At 37.0% G+C, this 26,568-nt stretch overlaps 6 protein-coding genes across 6 annotated transcripts; 2 read left to right on the forward strand and 4 right to left on the reverse strand.

Annotated features, from left to right (window-relative positions):
- Nucleotides 1-658: 658 nt before the first annotated feature.
- On the forward strand, nt 659-1,616 carry LOC115633104 (serine protease 3-like). Its single transcript, XM_030530487.1, has 2 exons — nt 659-940; nt 998-1,616. Exons 1-2 carry the CDS (start codon nt 681-683, stop codon nt 1,560-1,562), a joined length of 825 nt encoding a protein of 274 aa, XP_030386347.1. The 5' UTR covers nt 659-680; the 3' UTR covers nt 1,563-1,616.
- A 3,816-nt stretch (nt 1,617-5,432) lies between these two features.
- Nucleotides 5,433-6,291, reverse strand: LOC115633114 (serine protease 1-like). The gene has a single exon (XM_030530499.1). It carries the CDS (start codon nt 6,281-6,283, stop codon nt 5,486-5,488), a length of 798 nt encoding a protein of 265 aa, XP_030386359.1. The 5' UTR covers nt 6,284-6,291; the 3' UTR covers nt 5,433-5,485.
- A 3,991-nt stretch (nt 6,292-10,282) lies between these two features.
- LOC115632178 (serine protease 1-like) lies at nt 10,283-11,140 on the reverse strand. Its single transcript, XM_030529212.1, has one exon. The coding sequence runs from the start codon at nt 11,131-11,133 to the stop codon at nt 10,336-10,338; it is 798 nt and encodes a 265-aa protein (XP_030385072.1). The 5' UTR covers nt 11,134-11,140; the 3' UTR covers nt 10,283-10,335.
- Nucleotides 11,141-13,326: 2,186 nt separating this feature from the next.
- LOC115632110 (serine protease 1-like) lies at nt 13,327-14,179 on the reverse strand. The gene has a single exon (XM_030529103.1). The coding sequence runs from the start codon at nt 14,162-14,164 to the stop codon at nt 13,364-13,366; it is 801 nt and encodes a 266-aa protein (XP_030384963.1). The 5' UTR covers nt 14,165-14,179; the 3' UTR covers nt 13,327-13,363.
- A 1,904-nt stretch (nt 14,180-16,083) lies between these two features.
- LOC115632102 (serine protease 1-like) lies at nt 16,084-16,958 on the reverse strand. Its single transcript, XM_030529083.1, has one exon. It carries the CDS (start codon nt 16,948-16,950, stop codon nt 16,150-16,152), a length of 801 nt encoding a protein of 266 aa, XP_030384943.1. The 5' UTR covers nt 16,951-16,958; the 3' UTR covers nt 16,084-16,149.
- Nucleotides 16,959-20,808: 3,850 nt separating this feature from the next.
- Nucleotides 20,809-21,704, forward strand: LOC115633111 (serine protease 1-like). Its single transcript, XM_030530496.1, has one exon. The coding sequence runs from the start codon at nt 20,812-20,814 to the stop codon at nt 21,628-21,630; it is 819 nt and encodes a 272-aa protein (XP_030386356.1). The 5' UTR covers nt 20,809-20,811; the 3' UTR covers nt 21,631-21,704.
- Nucleotides 21,705-26,568: the final 4,864 nt, after the last annotated feature.

A 26,568-nucleotide genomic window follows, 5' to 3' on the forward strand; every position in this document is an offset into this window, starting at 1 on the left:
ATAAATATAAATACTATACTTAGGGGTTGAGAACTCTATTTGAGCAGGAAATATCGCCTGCAATAAATCGCTCTTAATAAATTCCATTTTCACAATACATATTTGCTGACACTAAGTCCTTCCGCTATTTCGACGACCGTATCTTTCCCTGCCTGCGTTCTTTTCGTTCAGATTGGTAGTAAGATAGCGACTCTATCTCTGTAAATACTCCGCAACCATGGTAATAAAAGCATTAACTACAAAGGTTTTGTAAGCCCTGTTAATTTTTTGTATTTATTTATTATATTTGTTCACATTATATAATTTTAATTGAATTAAATCTGCGCCTTTAACTAATTGTTATCTTCAATTTCCTAACAAACACAACTTGGCCAGTGACAATGCATTTTTAGAATATGTGTTCGACTTCTCCAAAATCTAGACGGAATGACTCGCAAAGTGTTAATACCATTTGATACTGCAGATTGTCTGCAAATATTTTGCAAGCAACATTTAACTGATAACTGAATACCGAAAATAAATATGTCCATTTCACGTAAGTGATAACGTATAAGCCAAGAGGCAAAGCGTGCCAATGCCGGTCAAATCTATTGCTGGCTGATAACTTTTGTCAACTGAAGAACTATAAAAGCCTCTGTCTTGTACGGTTGAAATCATTCGTTGAAAGGTGAACTATCAACATGAAAGTGCTCGTTGTTTTAGCTCTGGCCATTGCCTCCGCCTCCGCTGGCATTCTGACTCCGGGTAGTCCCGTACACCCCCGTGACTTGCCAGCATCGCTTTCCATTGAAGGCCGCATTACCAACGGCAAGACTGCCGTAGCTGGCCAGTTCCCCTACCAGGTCGGACTTAGCTTCTCCAGCGGCAGCAGCGGCTGGTGGTGCGGTGGTTCCATCATTGACAACCAATGGGTTCTGACTGCCGCTCACTGCACCAAGGGGTGAGTTCCTTACGATGACGATATCGTCCAGCATATCCTTATTCTCTGTGCTTTTAGTGCCACCTCTGTGACCATCTACTACGGCGCCACCCAGCGCACTAGCCCTCAACTCACCCAAACCGTCGCCAGCTCCAACTTTGTGCAGCACAGCAGCTACAACTCGATCATCTTATCCAACGACATCTCCCTGATCAAGACCCCATCCGTCACCTTCTCCAGCAGCATCAACAAAGTCCAACTGCCCGCTATTGCCAGCTCCTACTCCACCTACGCTGGACAACAGGCTATTGCCTCCGGTTGGGGCAAGATTTCCGATAGCGCAACCGGTGTCGCCAGCACCCTGCAGTACGAAAACTTCGAGGTTGTGTCCGTTGCCACCTGCCAAGCCACCTATGGTTCTCTGACTGTCACCAGCAAGGTTATCTGCGTTGCTACTCCCAACAAAATCTCCACCTGCAGCGGCGATTCCGGCGGCCCACTGACTCTGGCCAGCGATGGCAAGCTCATCGGTGTTACCTCGTTCGTGTCCAGCGCTGGTTGCGAGTCTGGTGCCCCAGCTGGTTTCACCCGCGTGACCAGCTACTTGGACTGGATCAAGGAAAACTCTGGCGTTTCCTACTAAACGACAGCAACTTGCCGAATATGTGGCTGAAATAAAAATACAATAATAGCTAAAGCTTAGCTTGATTTTAAATTATAGAGCAAAAAGTCGAATAGCTATAGAAGCAGTCGATGGGAAACAAGCAAATTGTATGGGGACTATGTAGTCGGTCCTAACTATATTCTACAAACATATACATACACATATATGTCTATGTTTAAACGCTTCAAGATCGAGCAGATGCTGTTCCGAACAAATTCCTTCTTTTTGCTCTTCGTAGAGTAACCTGGGGTCCTAACCTCTGTTTGCCTCTCCTCTCTTCGCTGGCTGAGCGGAAGACTGTCCTGGGAGTTGTGTTCCTCCAGAAATTGATTGTCGGCTGTGTCAACTCTTCCTTTCTATCATGTCGTCTTAATTTCGGAGGTTTATTTTTCTTTTCACTATTTTTCTCAATCAATTTTGCCTAATAGGAGTAAGACTGGCGAAAGCCAAACTAATCGATTCTCATCTGAGCTTTAAGTCGAATCAAAACTGCGACAATAAAAAATACATGAAAATATAAAAAAAACCTCGGGACGAAGTAACAAAACAAAAAATATGATAAGATTGTATTTTCTCAAATCTTATATGTTAAAGGCATGTCCACTTAATAGTTTTTCATCATCTTCCTTATCCAGCCCAAGTAGTTCGTTACTCGTACGTAAACCTCTGGCGCAGAATCCTTACAGTTAAGCATTAAGCCAAACGATAAAACACCAACCAAGATTCTAGACTTTCGTAGTACCAATGGGCCTCCCGAATCGCCAGAACAAGGCTTCATATTTTTATACATGGCAACGCAAATGTTGCACCTTTCGATAAAATAATTCGAAAATTCAAAACCGTTGCACACGGAATTTTTGCTGATGGGTATATCGATGTAGAACAAGTCCAATTGAACCAAATGTTGTTTGCGGGTTACGCCCCAACCTGAAGCTCTACTCCATAATCCTGCGAGCTTAGAGTGGATATCGGGATTGGGAAGCAACGCTTTTTGAATAAACTTTGTGTAAGTTATTTTTGGCGTGCGAATTAAAGCAATGTCATTGCGTAATTTTTCTTCGCTATATTTTGGATGCATCAAGAAATTATCTCGGCCTACTATATGTTTGATTTTCGGTTTCCGAATATTGCTCTCTCCGTATATAATTAATACACTTTCAAAGCCCTTAAGGCAATGACTGGCCGTGATTACCCATCTTCTACCGATAATGCTGCCTGTGCACCTGATGTTCCAATTCTTGTTGGGTACTAAAGCCACAATGTACGGAATTTGACCTTTTCTAGCCAAAGCTCCATCAAATATGCGGGCAAAAGATCTAGATCGTGTCGTCTTATTTACCTCGGGGTCTGTATTATTTTGTGAATTTTCCGTCGCGTGCGCGCCGGCTAATGCGATCAAAATTAAAATATGCGATCCCAATCTTAGATGTACTGGCATTGTCGTATAATTCCGACGGTAATTGTCAAATTACCTCTTTAATTTTAAAGTCAAAGCAAACGAAGCACTTTACTTTGTGCCATTTGACTCTGGATAATGAGCTAGATAAGAAGTTGTTACACTTAATAAATCAACATTTTCGATTGTGTAATTGCAATCCAGACACACCTATTATATTTGAAATCAATTTTGCAAACTTAAAATTTGAAACACTCTCCAGTCTTGCGCAAGTTGTTCGAAAATTCTCCCTTAGCTGGTACACTCACCCCCAAAGCTGTTAAAGCTCCAACAATCTTTGCATAAAGCCAGGCGTTTTGTTTTCTATTCTAAAATCAAAGAACTTCATATAAATGAAAGAGTCTATTTTTTAGTATCAGCTCGGAATATATGAGCTCCCTATTATCTGTTTTTAATGAAAAAGCGTCAAATTACTTTTCGATATTCGCTCAGGGATCTTTAGTGAGTTCCTTACAAGTGTATACAAATCTGCTCCAGAAAGTCAGTAAATAAATACACTACACGTCGTCGTATTAATCCATATTTATTCTTCGTGTTAATTAAAGTATAGTTTATTCATAACTTGTTCACAAACGTGTTCTCGCTTCCGAAGTCAAACTCTAGCTACTATACCGATATACGTTCTTAGGCTACCTTGGGCTAGGGATGTAAGCCAAAGGGAAAACAACGATGTTGATGCCCATTGGTGTTCCTTTATAAAAAATCGGTGCATGGTTGATGCATCGCAGAAAACATCGATGCATCGACATTTTGAAAGAAATAACTTTCAAAAAAAAATAAATAAATAAACCGAAATGTTTTAAATGAAATATGTTTATAAATCAAAACCGGCTCACATAGTATTTTACTCAATGTTGTTAACCAATACAGTAATCGTAATCCTGACTTTTGATGAACTTGTATGGTTTACTTAAAAATAAATTATAATATACTGTTTTAAAAGCAAATCATTCCTACGCTTTGCAGTTACGCATTTACGCAAAAAATTAAAGGAGGCTATACGAATCAAAATTAACGATGCTTAACAATCTAAAATATATATAACAAAATACACATTTTAATGAAAACATCAAAAAAATTAAAATACAAATATACCTTCTCCGATAAAGCTCACCAAAATAATGTCCGCTTAACAAAACAATGAATATGTACGATGTTTGGACTAACATCGATGGATCAACGATGTATCGCAAGCAAAAAATATCGGAAAAAACATCATCAATGCTCGATACATCGATGTTTCTTACATCCTTGCCTTGGACTGTCCATTGCGATAATTCGATAATAATCTGCTGGTTAACGAGCTGCCAACCCTACATTCATGTAAATAATTTTGTTCTAATTTTCAGCTTAACTTTAAATTATAGCCCACAGACAAACTAAAAAGCTGTAGCTTGTAGATGAAGTTGTACATCAACTTGATATTGGTCGGTAGTACTATCACATGTATTTCAAATAACAATAAACGGCTACAAGTTTTGTTTCAAATGATTTCCATTAGTTTCCCAAGTACAAGATAATTCCATTTTCTTGAAACGCTGACGCAAGATTTCAAAGGTACAGGACGGGGAGAAAGTATTCGTTATCTGCAAATGTTTTTTCTTTTGCCGCTTCCAACTTTCATTTTTAGATTAATTTAATTATTATTTTTAAAATTATTTATTATTAATAAAGAAAACTATTCTTTAACTGCATTTACAAATAAAATTCATTACATTCATCTGGTAGCTAAGGCATCTTTAACATGAATGGAATTAAAACTGTTAAATTGATTTAAAAACTAATATCTATAGGCAGAGAGGGATCTATTCTATTATATTTTTGGGTAAAAACGTGACTAAATTTGGAACTCTATTTTAGTTGAGAGAAAAAACATACATGCATACCACTCTATCAATAATTACAACCATAAGTTAAATTAATAATAATGGTAATACTTACAAGTAATTCTCGTATTCTTCTAATATTTTCTGCGTTGTTTTTTCTTTATAAATTTCAATTTGCTTACAAATATTTTAAAGCTTTTGAACTTGATTATTCCCAATTCCAAACGTGTTCTATTTGCATTTAAAGAGTTCATTACAAAAACAAATTTTCTAAATTTGGAATCGAAATGATTTCCTCTCGAATATGGAAACATTTTAAAGCGGTTTGGCATCATTGCATCATATAGGTCATATAGTATTACATTTTATTTGATAACGATCATTATACCTCATACCTGTGCATTATCAGCACAACGAGAGAAATCGAAGGGGAAGTTTTTAACACAAAGGTGTTACAAAGCTTGAGTCGCATCTGTAGGCCGAATATTTCATGGGAGTGATAAGTTTAAAGTAAAAGTCCTTCTACGAAATGTTGTTTGTTATTTTTTTAATAAATAATGCACCTTATCTTTTATATAGAACTCATTTTTATTTGAATAACTTCGGATACAAATTCAATTTTAGTAAGAAATGCCAGTATTATCGCGAATCCAATCCAAATGGCTGGTGACGCGAGCGAATCCAGCAGGCAAACCAGCTTGGCAGCCGGCAGCAGCAACGAATGAGGTAACACCCACCAATTTGTTACCGTCGTGTGTAACCAATGGACCGCCAGAATCGCCCTGGCAGGTGCCCTTGCCGTCTTGAACCCGCACACATATAACAGAGTCAGTGACAGTGCCAGAGCCATATGTCTGTCTACATTCCGAATTGCTGATGATCTGAAGATCGACGCACTGAAGCCAATCGGGCAAGGGGCTGCCATCGTAGGTGCCACCCCAGCCGCAGGCGACGGCCCACCAGCTCTCATAGTTGTTGTAACGATCGTTGTAGCTGGGCAACTCAACCTTATTGACCATAGACCAGAAGTCCACATGGGGAATACGGATGAGGGCGATGTCGGCACTGGAGTGGCTAATAAAATTGGTTCTGCTAACCCAGTGAGTGTATTGGGCTTGGGTGCGCCACGTAGCGCCAAAATAGACAGTTACGGATTCAGCATCGGCTGTGCAGTGAGATGCGGTTAGAACCCAGGTATTGCCAATTATGGAACCACCACACCACCATCCGGCACCATTCTTGCTGAAGCCCAAACCGACCGTGTAGGGCGCCTTGCCCTCATATGCCGGGTACCCATTAGTAATGCGGCCTTCGATCTTATTGCCAGTGATCTTCGGCAAATCCTTTGGACGGACGATTTCCTCGACCGCCGCAGCTGATGCGATGGCAAGCGCCAAAAATGTTATAAACACCTTCATGTTGCGAACAAAACTTGTACTACACTGCCATTACTTCGAACTTATATAGAGCCCAGAACGACATGCACTTACTGTAATCTATAATTTACAGCCCATCTTATCTTAAAGTCGATGGGGGAAAATAAATCAAAAGAGGATTTCAATTGGCAAACCTACTTATTGTTTAAAGATGTGAAAGCGTTTGCATACTTGAGTACATAAACATAAATTGTTATAATGTAGACGCAAAATGATTTTCTTTCTGATGGTAATCTATTCTGCCAGACAACATTTTCCACTTAGAATATAAATATAAAAATTTACTCATTACTCATTAGACAAGGAGTCTTGCAGAGACTAACTTGTCGAAAAATAATTATTTGCATGCATTTCTTTCTCTTAGTTTCGATTTTTAAAAGTCTTGTTTTCAATTCATAAACTGAATAGTACATGCACAAGGTGTATTCAAAAGCATACAGCACTTTTACAAAATAAGAACACAGAAGTGATATTTTGGCAGAATGTTACTTAATACAACGTTTGTACGATCTAGAATTGAAAGTGTGACCGAATACAGCTATTCTGGGCACAAAAGGATTCAAAACAGCACAAAAAAAAAAAACACAGCAATGAATATTTTTCAATATCTTCTTAAAAAGGCTTTTTTGAGTTTTGGCTCGTCTGGTTTCTTCCATTAAATTTTTAGTCTTTATTTGACTCGTAAATGATGTCTTTTGAATTTAAAATTCTGATCAATTTTTTGCTTTTTGGGACCGACAGCAAAAGTGGATTTAATATGTGGATTTCATTACAATTCAATTCCGAATTTAAAGCAATCCACATAAAAAAGCAAGCCGGAAAGTATGCAATAAAAAATATACGTACAAAATCTTAAAGAGTCGTTTATTTATTGTCCATTAAACAATTAAATTCGTATAAACTTGAATTCTGATAAAACTATATGAGCATGGTCTTAAATAATACAAGTTTTTTAATTGGTCATATTTTGGTGATCTATTTGTGGAATGAAAGCATATCAATTAACAAGTGGAGGAGTTACAAAACGTTCATTTGAATAAATTGTTTTAGACACTAGACACAGTAGACTAGGAATTGCTTAATTGTAGAAAATAGAGGTTCTCAAGCCAGAAAAAGCAGGAGCCGAAAATAATGAGAAAATGAGGATTATACCACTGTCCTTTTTTTGATTATCTTTGCATGTTCACCATGATTTGAAAATTTATATTTTTATTCATTCTCCCACAATATAATTATTATGTGGAGTTATACTTTACAACTCAACCAATAATCCATATTTATGAGCAGAAAAATAAAACACACTTGTGTCGAATCACGCTGCAGTCATCAAGACAGAAGCATGATTAAAATTGTCAAAGTTATCATAAAATGTAATAATTGCCCAACCTAGGATAGATTTTAAATTGGGATTAAAAATTTCAAAAAAAAATTAAATAAAATGATGATTATTCTTTTAGTTTTAATTTTTTGTAGGTAATAAGACATATTTTATATATATCCTTAAGCAATTGCAAAAAAAATTAAGAAAACAGAAGTGATTTTGGAAAAATCTTCAAGTATGGTCAGTGCTTACGAATATGATTTGGAGAACAGCCTAAGTGGCGAATTAATGCAGTTCGCAGAGCTGCTGAAAACAGATGTGGCTACTGTTGTTGACAGCAAGAAACAGGAGCCTCTGGAACAGCAATTTTATAAATTAAATAATTCTTTAGAAGCATGTTTCCCAAACTTAGAAATTGCCTTGCGAATTTACTTGTCTCTCATAATCGCCACTGCAGGCGAACGTTCTTTTTCAACATTAAAACGTATTAAAAATGAATTAAGGAACACGATGGGCCAAGAAGGTCTCACTTTGTTGAACATAGAGCATGATTTGCTTAGAGAAGTCGATATTGAAAGTGTAATCTCTAAATTTGAAAATTAGAAAAGTTTATTAGTAACAGTTTTGTTTTATTTACGGTGGGGTGAAAAGTAACCTCCTTGGACATGAAAAAATTTTTTATTTTATTTTTTTACTCAATGTAGTCTCCTTTTAGGTCGATACACTTATTCCAACTATTTTCCAACTATTTGATCCCTTCTGAAAATTAATTTTCTGGAAGGTCTACAAAATACGCCTCTGCAGCATCGATGATCTCCTCGCGCGAGATTGATTTTTTATTGATGAGCCATCTTTTGAGGTTTGGGAAGAAATAATAGGCCAAGGGAACCAAATCAGATGAATAAGGTGCATGTGGAAGCACTTGGAGTCCTAAATCGTTGATTTTAGCCATGGTTCCGATGCTCTCGTGTACCGGTGCATTGTCTTGCAAAAACCAAAATTTGTTTTAGCTTCATGTGAGGCCGTTTCGCAGCGATTTTGGCCTTCAATAGCTCCAATAATGCGACATAATCGAGATAGTCCACGAAGAGTATGCCACGAAAATCCTAGAAAACCGACGCCATAACCTTTCCGACCCATTGAGCCTCCCTCGGCCGTTTCGGAGCACTTGTGCTGGCTTCAGTTCATTGCGGGGCACTCATTCTGGTCTCTGGTGTGTAATAGATGATGAAAGTCACCAATCGACGCCAAAAGTCCGCCCGATTCCGGACCACCATGACCAAACACTTTCGAAGCGTGCCCACAATCATATTTTTGATCTGAACTGCAGAATACCTTTTTTGTATGCAAAATCTTGCCCAAAATATGCCATCTATGATCAGTACTAATCCTTGTGGCCTCTGCTAGCCGCAGTTTCACTTTTCGGTCAGCTAAAACCATTTAATGTATTTTTTGGACATTTTCCTGAGTAACCGCATCGGAGGTCCTGCTACTAGGCACTTCATCGGTAGTGCAGTTTCGGCCACCATGAAACTCTCGAAAACAATATTTCACGGTGAAATCTGAAGGAGCATTGGCCCCATAATATTTATCCAAATTTTGTTTAGTTTACTTCGATGTTTTGCGTCTCAAAAAAAACCGTTTTGTAAGAGACCGAACTTAATTCTTTTTCCATTCTGAACATGATGCGAAACACGTCAACAACTATCAGCTATAAAAACAAAATTAAAGGCTGTATCGAGCTGAAATTCAACATGCCTACCTAAATATGAATGGACTAAAAGGCGGCATTGTGTTGGTCAAGGAGGTTACTTTTCACCCCACCTAGTACATACCCTAAACTTGAGAACCTAAAGCAAACAAAGTGCCCCTTTCCGGCACTGCCCATAGACTGTTACTAGTCTCTCCATTTGATACCCATCTCTCTGAATAACTACATAGTAATAGTGCGATAGATATTGGACGAACTTCTTTGTTTCTAATGCCTATATCAAATAGTACTGTTATATAATATTGCTACCATATTGTACGATCAGGATTTAAAAAAGTTCTTGTGGGAAAACTATTTCACCCAAATGGTATGAATGGGAAGTTTGTAACACAATGGTGTTACAAAGCTTGAGTCGGATGTGTAGGCCAAATATTTCATTGGAGTGGTGTTTAAAATAAAAGTCCTTCTATAAAATGATGTTTGTTTTTGACGAATGCTTACTGATATTTATGCCCTGTACCCAAAGGGTAAAAGGGTATATTAGTTTTGTGCGAGACCACACAAAGTATATATATTCTTGATCATTATGACAAGCCGAGTTGATATAGCCATGTCCGTCTGTCTGTATGAATGCAAGGATCTCAGAAAGTATAAGAGCTAGAATAACCAAACTTGGTATCCAGATTCTCCTAAGCCCGAGAAAGGACGAGTTTCTTAATTTTTCCCGATGCACAACCTCCACAACTCCCCACCCCCACCACCTACAAAAATGTTTGCCATATAAAGTCGACCACATGGATTTGTTACGTTATTTTTTAAATGCATCGTGCATTATTTAATCAAAATTTTAATTTTTTGAACCCCCCCCCCCCTTTGGTAAAAGCTGCCTACGCCCTTGCTGCTCGACTTTAGCATTCCTTTCTTGTTTTTTAATAAATAATGCGCCTTATCTTTTATATAGAACCCATTTTTATTTGAATAACTTCGGATACAAATTCAATTTTAGTAAGAAATGCCAGTATTATCGCGAATCCAATCCAAATGGCTGGTGACGCGAGCGAATCCAGCAGGCAAACCAGCTTGGCAGCCGGCAGCAGCAACGAATGAGGTAACACCCACCAATTTGTTACCGTCGTGTGTAACCAATGGACCGCCAGAATCGCCCTGGCAGGTGCCCTTGCCGTCTTGAACCCGCACACATATGACAGAGTCAGTGACAGTGCCAGAGCCATATGTCTGTCTACATTCCGAATTGCTGATGATCTGAAGATCGACGCACTGAAGCCAATCGGGCAAGGGGCTGCCATCGTAGGTGCCACCCCAGCCGCAGGCGACGGCCCACCAGCTCTCATAGTTGTTGTAACGATCGTTGTAGCTGGGCAACTCAACCTTATTGACCATAGACCAGAAGTCCACATGGGGAATACGGATGAGGGCGATGTCGGCACTGGAGTGGCTAATAAAATTGGTTCTGCTAACCCAGTGAGTGTATTGGGCTTGGGTGCGCCACGTAGCGCCAAAATAGACAGTTACGGATTCAGCATCGGCTGTGCAGTGAGATGCGGTTAGAACCCAGGTATTGCCAATTATGGAACCACCACACCACCATCCGGCACCATTCTTGCTGAAGCCCAAACCGACCGTGTAGGGCGCCTTGCCCTCATATGCCGGGTACCCATTAGTAATGCGGCCTTCGATCTTATTGCCAGTGATCTTCGGCAAATCCTTTGGACGGACGATTTCCTCGACCGCCGCAGCTGATGCGATGGCAAGCGCCAAAAATGTTATAAACACCTTCATGTTGCGAACAAAACTTGTACTACACTGCCATTACTTCGAACTTATATAGAGCCCATAACGACATGCACTTACTGTAATCTATAATATACAGCCCATCTTATCTTAAAGTCGATGGGGAAAATAAATCAAAAGAGGATTTCAATTGGCAAACCTACTTATTGTTTAAAGATGTGAAAGCGTTTTCATACTTGAGTACATAAACATAAATTGTTATAATGTAGACGCAAAATGATTTTCTTTCTGATGGTAATCTATTCTGCCAGACAAAATTTTCCACTTAGAATATAAATATAAAAATTTACTCATTACTCATTAGACAAGGAGTCTTGCAAAGACTAACTTGCCGAAAAATAATTATTTGCATGCATTTCTTTCTCTTAGTTTCGATTTTTAAAAGTCTTTGTTTTCAATTCATAAACTTAATAGTACATGCACAAGGTGTATTCAAAAGCATACAGCACTTTTACAAAATAAGAACACAGAAGTGATATTTTGGCAGAATGTTACTTAATACAACGTTTGTACGATCTAGAATTGTGACCCAAGTATTACCGAATACAGCTATTCTGGGCACAAAAGGATTCAAAACAGCAAAAAAAAAAAAAACACAGCAATGAATATTTTTCAATATCTTCTTAAAAAGACTTTTTTGAGTTTTGGCTCGTCTGGTTTCTTCCATTACATTTTTAGTCTTTATTTGACTTGTAAATGATGTCTTTTGAATTTAAAATTCTGATCAATTTTTTGCTTTTTGGGACCGACAGCAAAAGTGGATTTAATATGTGGATTTCATTACAATTCAATTCCGAATTTAAAGCAATCCACATAAAAAAGCAAGCCGGAAAGTATGCAATACAAAATATTCGTACAAAATCTAAAAAGTGGTTTAATTTTTCTCAATTAAGCAATCAAATTCGTATAATTCAGATAAAACTATATGAGCACGGTCTTGAATGATACAAGTTTTTTAATTGATCATCTATTGTGATCTATTTGTGGAATGAAAGCATATCAATTAACAAGTCGAGGAGTTACAAAACGTTCATTTGCATAAATTGTTAATGGCTTTTGTTTTAGACACTACTATAAACAGTAGACTAGGAATATTGCTTAATTGTAGAAAATAGAGGTTCACAAGCCAGAAAAAGCAGGAGCCGAAAATAATGAGAAAATGAGGATTATACCACTGTCTTTTTTTTTGTGATTTTCTATGCATGTTCACCATGATTTGAAAATTTATATTTTTATTATTCTCCCACAATATAATTATTATGTGGAGTTATACTTTACAACTCAACCAATAATCCATATTTATGAGCAGAAAAATAAAACACTCTTGTGTCGAATCACGCTGCAGCCATCAAGCCAAGCATGATCAAAATTGTCAAAGTTATCATAAAATATAATAATTGCCCAACCTAGGATAGATTTTAAATTGGGATTAAAAATTTCCAAAAAAAATTAAATAAAATGATGATTATTCTTTTAGTTTTATTTGTTGATCAGAAATAATAGTCAAGTTGCAATCTTGCCTGTTTTGTAGGTAATAAGACAAATTTTATGTATATCCTTAAACAACTGCAAAAAAAAATTAAGAAAAATGGAAATTTAAAATATATATTCGTAAAATAAATAAATGAGCCGTAAATAATATTATTAAATGAAAATATATTTTTTAACGATGTTTTTTAATCAATATCTGGACAATAGGTGCTCAAAGTTTAAGGATACAAGTATGTATATACATTTTGCCCTTAGTCCCAACGAAAATAAAACTTATAGAGTAACATTATTTTATGAGTTTTATGGTTTCGTGCAACAATAATGATTAACTCAAAATTAATCACAATATTGTGAGAGAATGAATAATATTAAAAAAAAATCATTATATTGAAATTTTTATAATAACACTTATAACAATTACAGTCCCTGAGAAAAAGGTAAAACATAAATACAAAACTCGGTAGTACTAGCTTTTATACTTTCAGTAACCTTTGCGTTCATACAAACAAACAGTTCTGTTTACAATGCACACATGTTGTACCACACTTAGGATTGCGAAAAGAATTGTGCCACAGATGCCCTTGATAGAAAAAGATAATTGTAAAAGAAATAGTATTTCACTTATCCCTGTCGAGACACTTGCTGTTGACATTGGTAATACATATATTTTGAAAAAAGAAAAGTCGCTCATTCTGTTCAATCAATTTTATTTGCGAGTTAGTGTCATTTAGTAGTATGCCACGCCAGAGTTATCACGGATCCAATCCAGGTGAGCGGTGACACGCGTGAAACCAGCTGGAGCTCCAGATTGGCAACCACTGGCGGATCCAAAAGAGGTAATACCAACCAATTTCTTATCGTCTTGCAGGACCAGGGGACCGCCAGAGTCACCACCGCAGGTGGATTTACCATTTGGCGTACTAACACACAGAATACCGTCCGGAAGAGAGCCAAATGTCTGAGAGCACTGGGAATTGCTGATGATCTGAAGATCGACGCACTGCAGCCAATCGGGCAGAGGGCTGCCATCGTAGGTGCCACCCCAGCCGCAGGCGACGGCCCACCAGTTCTCATAGTTGTTGTAACGATCGTTGAAGCTTGGCAGCTCAACTTTGTTGACCATCGACCAGAAGTCCACATGAGGGGTTTGGATCAGAGCGATGTCGTTACCATTGGTGTTGGGCCAGTTGGGGTTTTGCCTGAAGTTTCCGCTTCCAACCTGGTGCGTGAACTGGGCCTGAGTGCGCCAGGTGGCACCGTAGTAGATGGTCACAGAGTTAGCTCCATTGGTGCAATGGGCAGCGGTCAACACCCAGGTGTTGGAAATAATGGAACCACCACACCACCAGCCACCATTACCACTGAAACCCAGACCGACGGTGTAGGGAGCCTTACCCTCGGATGCTGGATATCCGTTGGTGATGCGGCCCTGAATGTCCTTCAAGGGAACAGCATCATCCTGGGTGGGCAGAGTGCCAGCAGACACAGAGGCAACAGCCAATGCCAAAATCGCTACGAACACTTTCATGTTGAGGGAACAACTTCTGATTCTTGGACGTTTGTGCGCGCTTTTATACGATTGGGTCAGACGTCTGCGAGTGTTATACGCTCCTTTTTTGTTGTTAACTTAATAAGCAAGTGGATGCGTATCAGTTACCTCTATTCAAACAATAGCTAGATAGTAGGACGGAGTATCAGAACCAATTAACAATCATGGGTACCACTTTAAATAACGCATTAAAAGACGTGACCGATAGGTATTGTCAATTATTCTTGAGTAAGTGCTCACAAAAAAAAGTATTACCTCATATCGTTATCATTATACCCTGTACTAGAAAGGTAAAAAGAAATACTAAATATGCATCAGGCAGAAGAAATGGTACCAGACTCCAAGTGATTTGCATGACAATACGAATCAATATTAACATACATGAACACCCAGCACTTTTGAGCCATGAGAGCACCGATGCCTCTATTAGTGGGATAACTTTTTTGCAATTAAGATATCTTAACCAAAACTGATATGTAGAAATATCAAATCGGCACTAAAAAATCATGTTGGCGTCAAGATCTTAGTTTATTAAGATATTGAAAACTTAATAAGTATCTATGAAGTTTTATTAACGTCTATTTCCTATTACATATAGCCGCCATGGGAATAATTGGCGCGCTTTGTTTATTTTAATTGAAGAGATGGTTTGTTACGAGTATATAGTACAAGACTCGGGTTTGTGCCAATTGAAAGTTCCACTCTTTATATTTGTCGTTTAGATTTACTTTTAAGCACTTTCCATTCGATTTAAATTCATCTTTTATTTATGTTTTTTTGAAGGTAATTCGGAACCTTGCAAAGTAATTTGTTCTACTTTTAGTTGATTTGGATTCCACACCAGATTACTTCCAATATCTGAACATTGTCCTTTTGAACCACTTTATAAAATAGTCTTAGTAGGTATTAGAAAAAAGTCTGCAGAATTTTGATTTTTTTTCACATTTAAGAATTAAAAACTCATTACAACAAATAAATTATAAAGATGCAGCAACGAGTATGATACTCCAAAAAAAATTCGCAAATTTTCACGTATAACTTGAAATCACGATTTTCGTTAATTCTGCGATTTATGGCCCACATCGTTAAATGATTTAATGCTTTTGTGCTGGCATAAACATAGAAAAAGTCACATTTTACAAAAATACATAATACTTGTATAAACCTAGTATTTTACTTTGTCTTTTGATACCCTAGACCCTTTGAGCAAAGAATGTAAAATACTGGAAGGAAGCATCTCCCCCATCATAAAGTATATATGTACATACTTGTATATTCTTAATCGAGATGACGATAAAAATCGATCAGACATGCAGGTCCGCCCGTCTGTGTGTCTTTCTGTCAGTACTGCCCATCACTGCTAATTAGTTTTCTTTTATCTTCTGCTATTTTTTCATCTCCACTTCTTTTTTGATAGGTCTAATAACGTATCTGACTACTCTCTGCTGTGAATAGGGGCACAGCCTACAGTTTGGCAAATAAAATTCCCCCACCGTGTCGGATTCGTTATTAGATATTATTGTTATTTTTTATAGGCTTTTTATTTCTTTAGTTCAAGTTCTCTATTGTATTGATTTTCTTGTTTTTCTTTTTCTTTTGCATCGACTGCATTGTTTGTCGATGAAATAAATAAATAAATAAAATAAAATAAACTAATACAAGAAAATAATATGTATAGCTATAACTTTTTTTTAAGTTTCATTCAAATTGGTTATTTCTACTCTTACTCCAGTATTACGCCCACCAAGTGCAACAGAAACTTTCTTCTTCTTGCTGTTGCCATGCGCCCATATTCTTATATAGACCCATATACAATTTTCTGGATACAGAATCTATTCATAATTCATATTTATTTCCAACTGTCTACTAATTGAAAATCTTTTAAAAACGAAATTAAATTTGCTTTTTATATTATTGCTTTATTGATAGAATTGTTTTGAAAATGAAAAGTCGCTCAACCTTATTTAGTAGTAAGCCACGCCAGAGTTATCACGGATCCAATCCAGATGAGTGGTGACACGCGTGAAACCAGCTGGAGCTCCAGATTGGCAACCATTGCCAGACACAAAGGAGGTAACACCCACCAATTTCTTATCGTCTTGCAGGACCAGAGGACCGCCAGAGTCACCACCGCAGGTGGATTTACCATTTGGCGTACTAACACACAGAATACCGTCCGGAAGAGAGCCATAAGTCTGCGAGCACTGGGAATTGCTGATGATCTGAAGATCGGCGCACTGCAGCCAATCGGGCAGAGGGCTACCATCGTAGGTGCCGCCCCAGCCGCAGGCGACAGCCCACCAGTTGTCGTAGTTGTTGTAACGATCGTTGAAGCTTGGCAGCTCAACTCTGTCGACCATCGACCAGAAGTCCACATGAGGGGTTTGGATCAGAGCGATGTCGTTACCATTGGTGTTGGGCCAGTTGGGGTTTTGCCTGAAGTTTCCGCTTCCAACCTGGTGCGTGAACTGGGCCTGAGTGCGCCAGGTGGCACCGTAGTAGATGGTCACAGAGTTAGCTCCATTGGTGCAATGGGCAGCGGTCAACACCCAGGTGTTGGAAATAATGGAACCACCACACCACCAGCCACCATTACCACTGAAACCCAGACCGACGGTGTAGGGAGCCTTACCCTCGGATGCTGGATATCCGTTGGTGATGCGGCCCTGAATGTCCTTCGGGGCAACAGCGTCATCCTTGGTGCGCAGAGTGCCAGCAGACACAGAGGCAACAGCCAATGCCAAAATCGCTACGAACACTTTCATGTTGAGGGAACAACTTCTGATTCTTGGACGTTTGTGCGCGCTTTTATACGATTGGGTCGAACGTCTAAGAATCTCATGTTTCCCTTCTTTGTTGTCAACTCAAAACCCAAGTGCAAACCTATCAGTTCTCTCTATTAAACAATTTAATATACCTCTACTTATTAGTAAGATAGTGGAACCGAGTATGAAAAACCAATTAATAATCATGGGTACCACTTTAAAGTACGCCTTAGAAAGCATGGCCGATAGGTATTGAACTTATTCTTGAGTATGTGCTTACAAAAAACAAATTTATTTTATTCACGTCGTGATCATTGTACCCTGTACTCGAAAGGTAAAAGGGAATACAAAAAGCCAAAATATATGTAACAGCCAGGACGAGGCGTGGCAGACCCATTACTGTAGGTACATATGTATATGATCAGATTACTGAGACGAATCGATATTATCATGACCATCTAATCAAGAATTTTTTAGCCATAGCAGAAAGAAATACCCTACATATTTACTTGTATATATCTGTCATAAAACCGATCGGTTCAAGATATCTTAACCAAACTTGTTATGCACGAGTGCCTCCCCGTAATCTTAACTTTTTACCCACAAAGCACATCTATTTTAAAGCAGATTGTTATCTTTTGTGTTTCCATATATAGCCCATGTTAATTAAAAAGCAGTTTAGTAATTTAAGCGAATACAAATTTCGTTCTATTGTGCTGCAGTTGATCAGAAAGCCCAAATTTATTAATTGAGATTTCAATTATAATTTGTTTATATTTTAAATTATATATATAATCTCAAAACCAAGTATCCACAATGAATAACATCTTCCTTATTTTCAAGATTAAAGAGGATTAATGGATTAAAGAGCAAGAAATAAGAGATGGAATAAAATAACCATGAATTGGGCAACAAGATAAACCTCAAAATATAACAAAATCATTAAGGGGATCAACGAACATATAACTTATTTGATCGGTTACTAAGCCTATGACCTTCAGTGTCCTAATAGAAATATTCGGTAAGGTTTCTTTCAAAAGCCAAGGCAAATCAATGCCAGAACTTATTAAGATTACAAATTTCTAAATATAACAAATTTTCTATTTGCAGCTTTGGTGGGTTTTTTCATTCAGACGGTTTTATCAACAAACAAATTAAGTGCAAAAAGTTATAGTTATCATGAATATTTTAACAATAGACTAAAAAGTAACAACTAAAAATGATTCTGATAATGACGATCGTAAATTTGAATTGAATGGTTGTTGAACGTGGCTTGATAAGACCGCCTGATATACGTTTTTGATACAAGTACGAGTACGGTTGAAAATATTGTAGACCACTAATCAGATTGCACTCAGAAAACTTGAATTAATTTGGCTGATTCCCGGACAGGAAACTATCGTACTTTGTCCGACCTTAAATATAAAGCATGTCTTTTAAAAATGTTATTGCTTTGAATTGTAATTTCATTTAATTCCGCCTGAAATTGATGCTATCTTGTCCGCTTAGGATATTGCAATTTGTCGATAGTTGGACGCTTTATCATGTTTGTGTTAGGGGAAGTACTCATGGTCTGGTAATGTATTTGTCAGTGGTGTTCATAACTCAAAATTGTAAAGTAAACTTCTTAAAAATTTTCAAAGTTTTCGGTGGCTCAGTTCTGCAGAAAAGTCTTTGAAAATCAATATTTTCATATGTTCTTAAATGAGTTTCTGATGTAAGTCAGATTGTAAGGTTTCAAATTTATGGAGCAATATTTGGGCATAGGGTGAATTAGAGATGTAAGTCGAAGAGAGTCGATGTCTACCGATGTCTCTTTTAAGAAAATCGATGCATGGTCGATGCATCGCTGTTTTCAAAAATTAGCTTTTCATCGAAAAAGACGCTCATATTGGGGAGAAAATCAACAGAGATGTTTTAAATTAAAAATGTGTATTAATTAAGATAAGCTAGTATACTATTTTACCTAATGTTATTCACTTATAAAGTAATCGTAATCCTGACTTTTAATGGACCGCTTAAAAATAAATTAATCCGACGCTTTGCAGTTACCCATTTGAATAATATTAATACACATACCTTTAAAATACTGCAATTCCAGAAAAACTTACTTTGGCATCATGTATAGAAATCAAAATGAAGATCAAAATCTTAACCATCTAATATATAAAATACACATTTCAACAAAAATATAAAGTAAATTTAAATACAATAATACCTTCTCCGGTAGACCAGTCAAAGAAATGTGCCCCCCAAACAAAACATGAAAAATGTTCCATGGATCGACGATGCATCGCAAGCAAAAAAAACATCGCAATACATCGATGCATCGTAAAAACATCGTCGATGCTCGATACATCGATGGTTTTTCACATCCCTAGGGTGAATGGACGTCTTGTCACTGTGCCTTAACTTAACGAGTTCCTATTTGGTGTATTATAGTAGTATATTGTAGAGTTAGGTTAGAAAGAGAACTTATTAAATAAAGACAAAGCCACTACGCGGTAAAGGTAGTAGTTCAGAAGCCACATAACATTCTGTTTTAGTCAGTACTGTCATTTTAGCTTTTTTTCCCGCCAGATCTAGTTTTTTTAATGCCGGTGCGGGAGAAAATAGCAGGTTGCGACAATTCTAGCTTTAAAAAAATGTAGCCTGTTTTAGCTTTACTTTATTTTTCACCATACATATTTTTTCTATCTTTATCAAGACTCAAAATCATGAATTTAAGTAGCTATAAACGACTTTCGATAGTAAAATCTTTCAAAATCACCTCGAGACTGTTTATTTTATAAGTTTGTCTTCGCTGCTTTAAGAAATGTTTAAAGTGTTTAAACAAAGTGTCAGGAAGCAACCGCGTTAATTATCCTGACGAAGAAGCAGTACATAATTAAAAAATTTTATCTTTAACTTGAATTTAATGTGAGTTCTATTATTATTTTTTTTGACATATTATTATTATAAATTATGAAATAAGAATTTAGAATAAATATGAAAATATTAAAACAGATATTTCCTTAAATATAACCAAGAAAATATGGTTTTTAAAACCAGGTTTTTTTAAACCTTATTTTGCCTTGGATTTAGCTTTCTTTAGATTTATTTTTTTGACAATCTAGCTTGTTTTGCTCAAAAAATTATGGCAGCACTGGTTTAATTAGGCGTCATAAATACTAAACTGATCCGATTAAAAATATATGTCTATATCGAACACTACTGCATAAAAAACCACGTCCTTCCCCATAATCGAATCCCAAAACCTGTCATCACTCAGCAACTATTTGAAGCACATTTTTGATATATTTTTTATCTACATACATACTATGTATCAACCCATTCGGGAGGAGAAATATTATTTTGATGAAGAGGGGGGTACAACACCTGTCTTCCTTCCTGACAGCAGTAGAACGAATTTAAAGTGCATGTGATTTCGAGTGAAATAAAATGAAAGAAAAAAACGTGTTTGAATTGCTCTAAAAAATGCCCGACAAGCGGACCAATATAAAATATGAACCATAAAACATATACAGTACAATTAAAAGTACATGCACAGCCGATAAACCCAAAATGTGTTGAGCAACAAACTAAAATATCAAAACAAATATAAATAAAGCACAAGCCGGATACTAAATTTTTTGTTAATTTGTTGCAAGTACTTAATGACATTTCATTCATGAATACTTTAATCAGATTGCGATATATATATATTTATTTATTACACAATAAATACGAGTTAAGAATATTTACGAACTTTGATTGCTCGGTAGACGTATCGGGCCAGATATACCTACATAAGTTAGTGAGAGACTACCTATAAAAAGCTCGCTTCCCTTTAGCTCACCACTTAGCTTATTCTCTTCCAGAATGAAACTGTTCATAATTCTGATTTTCGCTGCAGTCGGCGCCTTGCCGGACAGCCTTGCGTCGGTTATGCCCATCAAGGATCTGCCCCAAAGTCAGAGCATTGATGGTCGCATCACCAACGGCTACCCAGCGTATGAGGGCAAGGTGCCTTACGTTGTGGGTTTAAGCTTCACGCGCAGTGATGGCACTGGCTACTGGTGTGGTGGCTCCATTATTGGACACACCTGGGTGCTGACGGCTGCCCATTGCACCAACCATGGCAGTTCTGTGACCATCTACTATGGCGCCAGCTTTCGCTTTCAGGCCCAATACACGCACTGGGTGGGTCGAGGCGACTTTGTCCAGCATCCCAACTACAATAGCGATAACCTAAACAACGATATATCGCTGATTCGTACACCCCATGTGGACTTCTGGAACTTGGTGAATCGTGTCGAGCTGCCCAGCTACAACGATCGCTACAATAGCTACAACGGCTGGTGGGCAGTTGCCTCCGGATGGGGTTACACCTGGAACGATGGCGGCATGTCTGACTATTTGAACTGTGTCGATGTGCAGATCATGGGCAACGATGAGTGCCGCAACACCTTCGGCAGTAACTACATAACAGACAACACGCTCTGCATCCGCACCACCGACGGCAAGTCCACTTGCAGCGGCGATTCTGGAGGTCCTTTGGTTCTCCACGATGGCAATCGCCTGGTCGGTATCACCTCCTTTGGCTCTGGAGGGGGCTGTACATCGGGCGCACCTGCGGGTTTCACTCGCGTTACCGGCTACCTCGACTGGATTCGCGATGTTACCGGAATTGTCTATTAATACAATGATCTATTGTATAAACAAGCGTAATTAAACATAATAAAGACACAGCTCAGATTCTTAATAAGAGTCAATAACATAATTCATTGAGTAGCTGCCACCTTATCAAATAAAGCGTGGCGGCATTAAGTGCTAGTAAATAAATCTCATAAGTCCACTTAAGACCTAAAAACTGATAAGCGCCTAAGAGCAGTCCCATAAAGATATTGGCTGGGTGCAGACGATAAGCGCCAATGAACTTAGAAATAACATCAAATTATAGGTTTAACTCACTTGACACAATTTTGAACATAAAAACCGCCAATCACGATATCCGGTGAGCATGCCGATATGGATATATACTATATAAAACGGTTAATTGTATATAAAATAATAATAATGTTATGTGTTTACAGACATCACCCAAGAAAAGCATACCCTCGTTTTATCCATACGCAGACCAAATTAATTACTCGTACAAACCAAATAGAGCTTCCCCGATCGTTGGAAACCCTCCTTTTACTAGAACGACAATTTGTATAGCCTGTACCCAAAGGGTGAAACTGTACATAAACATGACTTCTATGTATGTATTAAATACATTTTCTTTATTTATTTAAATAATTAATTACTTTTTTTTTTAAATTTACTTTTTTTATAATTTTTTTTTTTTAAGTTTCCTTTTTTGTGGAGTGTACAGGCTATTTTACTGTCGGACTTGCTCGACTCTTTAATTTGTTTAATTTGATGTATAAATTAATTCTTATTCTTATAGCTAAATATATAATCCGAAGTTTCTTCGATCAGTGCATTATAACACAAAGCTATGCACTTTCTTATTTTTTATATATTTGATATAAATTACTATATAACATCATATTATTTATTATAAATTAATATTAAGCATCTTAAACATAGCAATCTGTATCGACAGCACAATTTGATGATTTATTAAATAAATAAATATATGAATGATTGGTAGAACAATGTTTGAGCCAAAGATAAAAGTTCGCGAAGCTAATGAAAATTCAAATATATATTTGATCCCCATTCTGAAAATATGAAAATCTAATATGAATGTTTTTAATGTCAATATCAATTAAAAAAAATTTTTTTTTTATTTCTTCTGAATATTGAGAATGCAGTCAAAAATAAAATATCGGCGTTCATACATACGGACATATCTATAACGATTCGTCTATAACAACTTCTGCCTGTTACACACATTTGAGGCTCAAATTTTTTAGAATACGGCCTTAATGTTCGGGTACAGGGTATTCCAAATTATTTCCATTTACTTATGAATAGCATTTACAATTCGTCGACTCTTATAAGTTTGAGATTGCAAAGCTGTTGCGACTGGCAAACACGAACTCCTTAAAATAGCTCATAGGGAAATGGGTGCAAGCATATCAGCCATTGATTGAACGTCACATCGACCGGAATAGAAGAGTTCTATTTCATTCGCCTAACTACTTATAGCCCATCTGGTTCGAGCAATCTCTCAATTAATGCCGTGCAAATTTAAAAGCCGATAAGTTATCAGGCGCCACAACAAACCCGGCTGCTAGACAATCAGCGCAAGTGCGCAAAATTACTGACTAATTTATTTTATTAATTTATTCATTGACAAACAAAGCTATCGACGTTAAAAAAAAAAACAGTACAAGAAATAAATTAATAGTAAAAAGAAAAAGCCCCTAATATTTCAATAATATCTACAAAATAACGAAACCGACTCGATAGGGGGAAATTATATTTGCCGAACAGCCAACTATACCCCGATTAAGAGAGTACTTAGTCGGAAACTTTAATAGATCTAGCGATTAAGAGATAGATGTAGAGAGGAACAGAAGAGATAATAAGTTCCATTTTGGAATACTGAGAACTTAATAATTATTATTAAATGCCTAATTATTATTATAGCAGTATTAAACATAGCTTAAGCCAGCACTTTTTAAATCTCGCGCGGAAGTGCTCGTGGTTAATCTATTTATATTTGTTAACATCTATTGTTGAGGTGCCAAATCTGTAATATTTGGAAATATTTGGTATTTCGGTATTTGTTGTGCCATTAGTTTCCAATCAATCAAATTATTTAATTTTAAACAAGAGAGAACGCTACAGTCGAGCAATCCCGTCAGTAATATTGCCTGTACTCTCCACAAAAAAAGAAAATTAAAAAAAAATTATTTAAAAAAAATTTAATTAATTAATTAAATTAAATACAAGTTACTTAATACATACATAGAAGACATGTGTATGTACAGTTTCAACAGCATTTATTTACACCACGTGTCTATACGTGTTTCAATGCGTGTAAGTATGTATGCAGCACAAAGTTGAACCAAAGCAGCAACAAGAACAACAGCTGCGGGCAGCGCTGCGGGCAGAGGTACAACCAGAGCATGGGCAGCGATTTTATTTATGGCTATAACTTTCTTCAGAATTGACCTATTGGGATGAAACTTGGCATGAAGACACATAATCACTAACTCGAGGTATTTGCAAAATCTTAGTACAAAATTTATGGGAGTAATGAAAAAAATACCATGCTATGCATCAGCAAAAAAAAAAAACACAAACTCGTCCTTTCTCGGGCTTAGGAGAATAAGGATACCGAGTTTGGTTATTCTTGCTCTTGTACTTCCTGAGATCATAGCGTACATACAGACGGACGGACGGACAGACGGACAGGGCTATATCGGCTCGACTTGTCTTCCTGATCGATAATATATATACTTTGTGGGGTCTGCCACGCCACCTTCTGTGTGTTACATACATTCGCACAAAAATAGTATAGCCTTTCACCCTTTGGGTACAGGCTATAAAAATAATCATTATTTTGTTATTTGTATAATAACCTTTATAACGATTACAGTCCTTGAGAAAAAGGTAAAACATAAATACCAAACTCGGTAGTACTAGCTTTTATACTTTCAGTAACCCTTGCGTTCATACAAACAAACAGTTCGATTTTTAGCGGAAATTATTTATTAATTCTGTTTGCAATGCACACATGTTGTACCACACTTAGGATTGCGAAAAGAATTGTGCCACAGATGCCCTTGATAGAAATAGTTAATTGTAAAATAAATAGCATTTCACTTAGCCCTGTCGAGACACATACTTGTAAAGACATTTCCGTCCATTGCACTATGGATTTTTTGCCCGTTTTTTGGCAGAAAGTCAAAAAAATGTTGTTCAAATATAAACAAGATAGAACGCTACAGTCGAGCAAGCCCGACAGTAAAATAGCCTGTACTCTCCACAAAAAGGAAAAATTAAAAAAAAAAAAAATTTAAAAAAAATTAAATTATTAAAAAAAATGAATGAATGAATTAATTAAAATAATTAATTAAATTAAATTAGAATACATGTTTATGTTCAGTTTAAACAGCATACATTTACATCACGTACCTATGCGTGTTTATATGCGTGTATGTATGCAGCACAAAGTTAAACCAAAGCAGCAACAACAACAACAGCTGCGGGCAGCGCTGCCGACAGAGGCAGCGCATGAGCAGCGATTTTACTTATGGCTATAACTTTCTTCAGAATTGACCTATCATGATGAAATTTGGCACACGGACACATTAGTACTAACTGGATGTACCTACCAAAATTGATTTTTAAATTCCGAGAATTACGGAAGTTATAAGAAAAAATACGAATTGCGGGGGAGTGGGGGGGTGTATCAGAAAAAATAAACAAACTCGTTCTGCCTAGGGCTTATAGGAACCTTGATACCAATTTTGGTTATCCTAGCTCTTGTACTTACTGAGATCCTTGCGCTCATACAGACAGACGGACAGACGGTCAGACGGACAGACGGACAGACGGACATGGCTATATCGACTCGTCTTCTCATCCTGATCAAGAATATATATACTTTGTGGGGTCTGCCACGCCTCCTTCTGTGTGTTACATACATGCGCACAAAACTAGTATAGCCTTTCACCCTTTGGGTACAGGCTATAAAAATATTATTTTTTTTATTATAAATTGCCTAATTAAGCGAAAATTAATTAATTACTGCTGATATGGCAACACCATTTTCTTGGCGCGCATTCAAAGTTACCTGATTGTGTGAAACACATGTATTTGTGATTTTGACAGAAATTTTTGGTAAACTTTCAGAGCTTGCAGAATTAAGAAAACAACCAACAAAAGTTAAGCCATATAATGGAAAACGTTAATCAAGGTATGTAAAATTATAATCCAAAACTGTTTTAAGGCGATGAAGTGTGTTCGTGTTATAGTGCCATGTGTTGCTCATGTGTTTTTTAAAAATTAACCTTAATAAGTTACGCTGTGTTTCGTGGAATAGTACTTTTGAATGGTAAGGAATTTCAAAAAGTTATAAATGTGGAAATACTAACTAATATGTGTTTATTATGGAATTACTAAAGAACTTCGTCCCAATTTGCACGTTTTCTGTAAAATTGCGTTTGTTGCAGCAAAACTACTGTTTGGGCATGCAAACATTGTTGACATTTGTAGCAGCAACAAAGACTCAGAAGACGCATTTAAGCAGATTAGTTAGGTAGGTAGGTCGGAGCGGCAGCCAGGGTATGCACCCCGACTCACTTAGGCCTTGTGAGCAGATTATATTACAGAAAATTAACGTAAGCATCTTAGATGAATACAATACTACTTTGTTAATATCGGTAAAAGTAAAATCCTACTCCATATATATATAAAAAAAACACATGCCAAGTTGTAATCGAACTTTAAAGCCATTCAAAAAAACACAAATTGTTTTGCTTTTAACATGATTGTTGATGTTGATGGCGCTTTTGAGCCGTGATAGAAAACACTACAAACGAGCATTCCCGACAGTGAAATACCCTGTACCAAGACAAACTTCAAGCACTGAGTTATATACGCCCATAGCGGAAGGAAAACGAAGATGAGGTAGCTTGATGATGTAGCTTGTGGGCGTAGTACTAGAGTGAA

Source organism: Scaptodrosophila lebanonensis, unplaced genomic scaffold (genome assembly GCF_003285725.1).
Source record: "Scaptodrosophila lebanonensis strain 11010-0011.00,11010-0021.00 unplaced genomic scaffold, SlebRS2 tig00001415-arrow-pilon, whole genome shotgun sequence".
NCBI classification, from domain to species: Eukaryota; Metazoa; Arthropoda; class Insecta; order Diptera; family Drosophilidae; genus Scaptodrosophila; species Scaptodrosophila lebanonensis.

What these genes read in the sequence shown, in the direction of transcription:
- LOC115633104 (XM_030530487.1), top strand. Translation starts at nt 681, where the DNA reads ATGAAAGTGCTCGTTGTTTTAGCTCTGGCCATTGCCTCCGCCTCCGCT. An exon ending in GCCGCTCACTGCACCAAGGG is followed by an intron (nt 941 to 997) that starts GTGAGTTCCTTA and finishes CTGTGCTTTTAG; the next exon opens with TGCCACCTCTGTGACCATCT.
- LOC115633114 (XM_030530499.1), bottom strand. Translation starts at nt 6,283, where the DNA reads ATGAAGGTGTTTATAACATTTTTGGCGCTTGCCATCGCATCAGCTGCG.
- LOC115632178 (XM_030529212.1), bottom strand. Translation starts at nt 11,133, where the DNA reads ATGAAGGTGTTTATAACATTTTTGGCGCTTGCCATCGCATCAGCTGCG.
- LOC115632110 (XM_030529103.1), bottom strand. Translation starts at nt 14,164, where the DNA reads ATGAAAGTGTTCGTAGCGATTTTGGCATTGGCTGTTGCCTCTGTGTCT.
- LOC115632102 (XM_030529083.1), bottom strand. Translation starts at nt 16,950, where the DNA reads ATGAAAGTGTTCGTAGCGATTTTGGCATTGGCTGTTGCCTCTGTGTCT.
- LOC115633111 (XM_030530496.1), top strand. Translation starts at nt 20,812, where the DNA reads ATGAAACTGTTCATAATTCTGATTTTCGCTGCAGTCGGCGCCTTGCCG.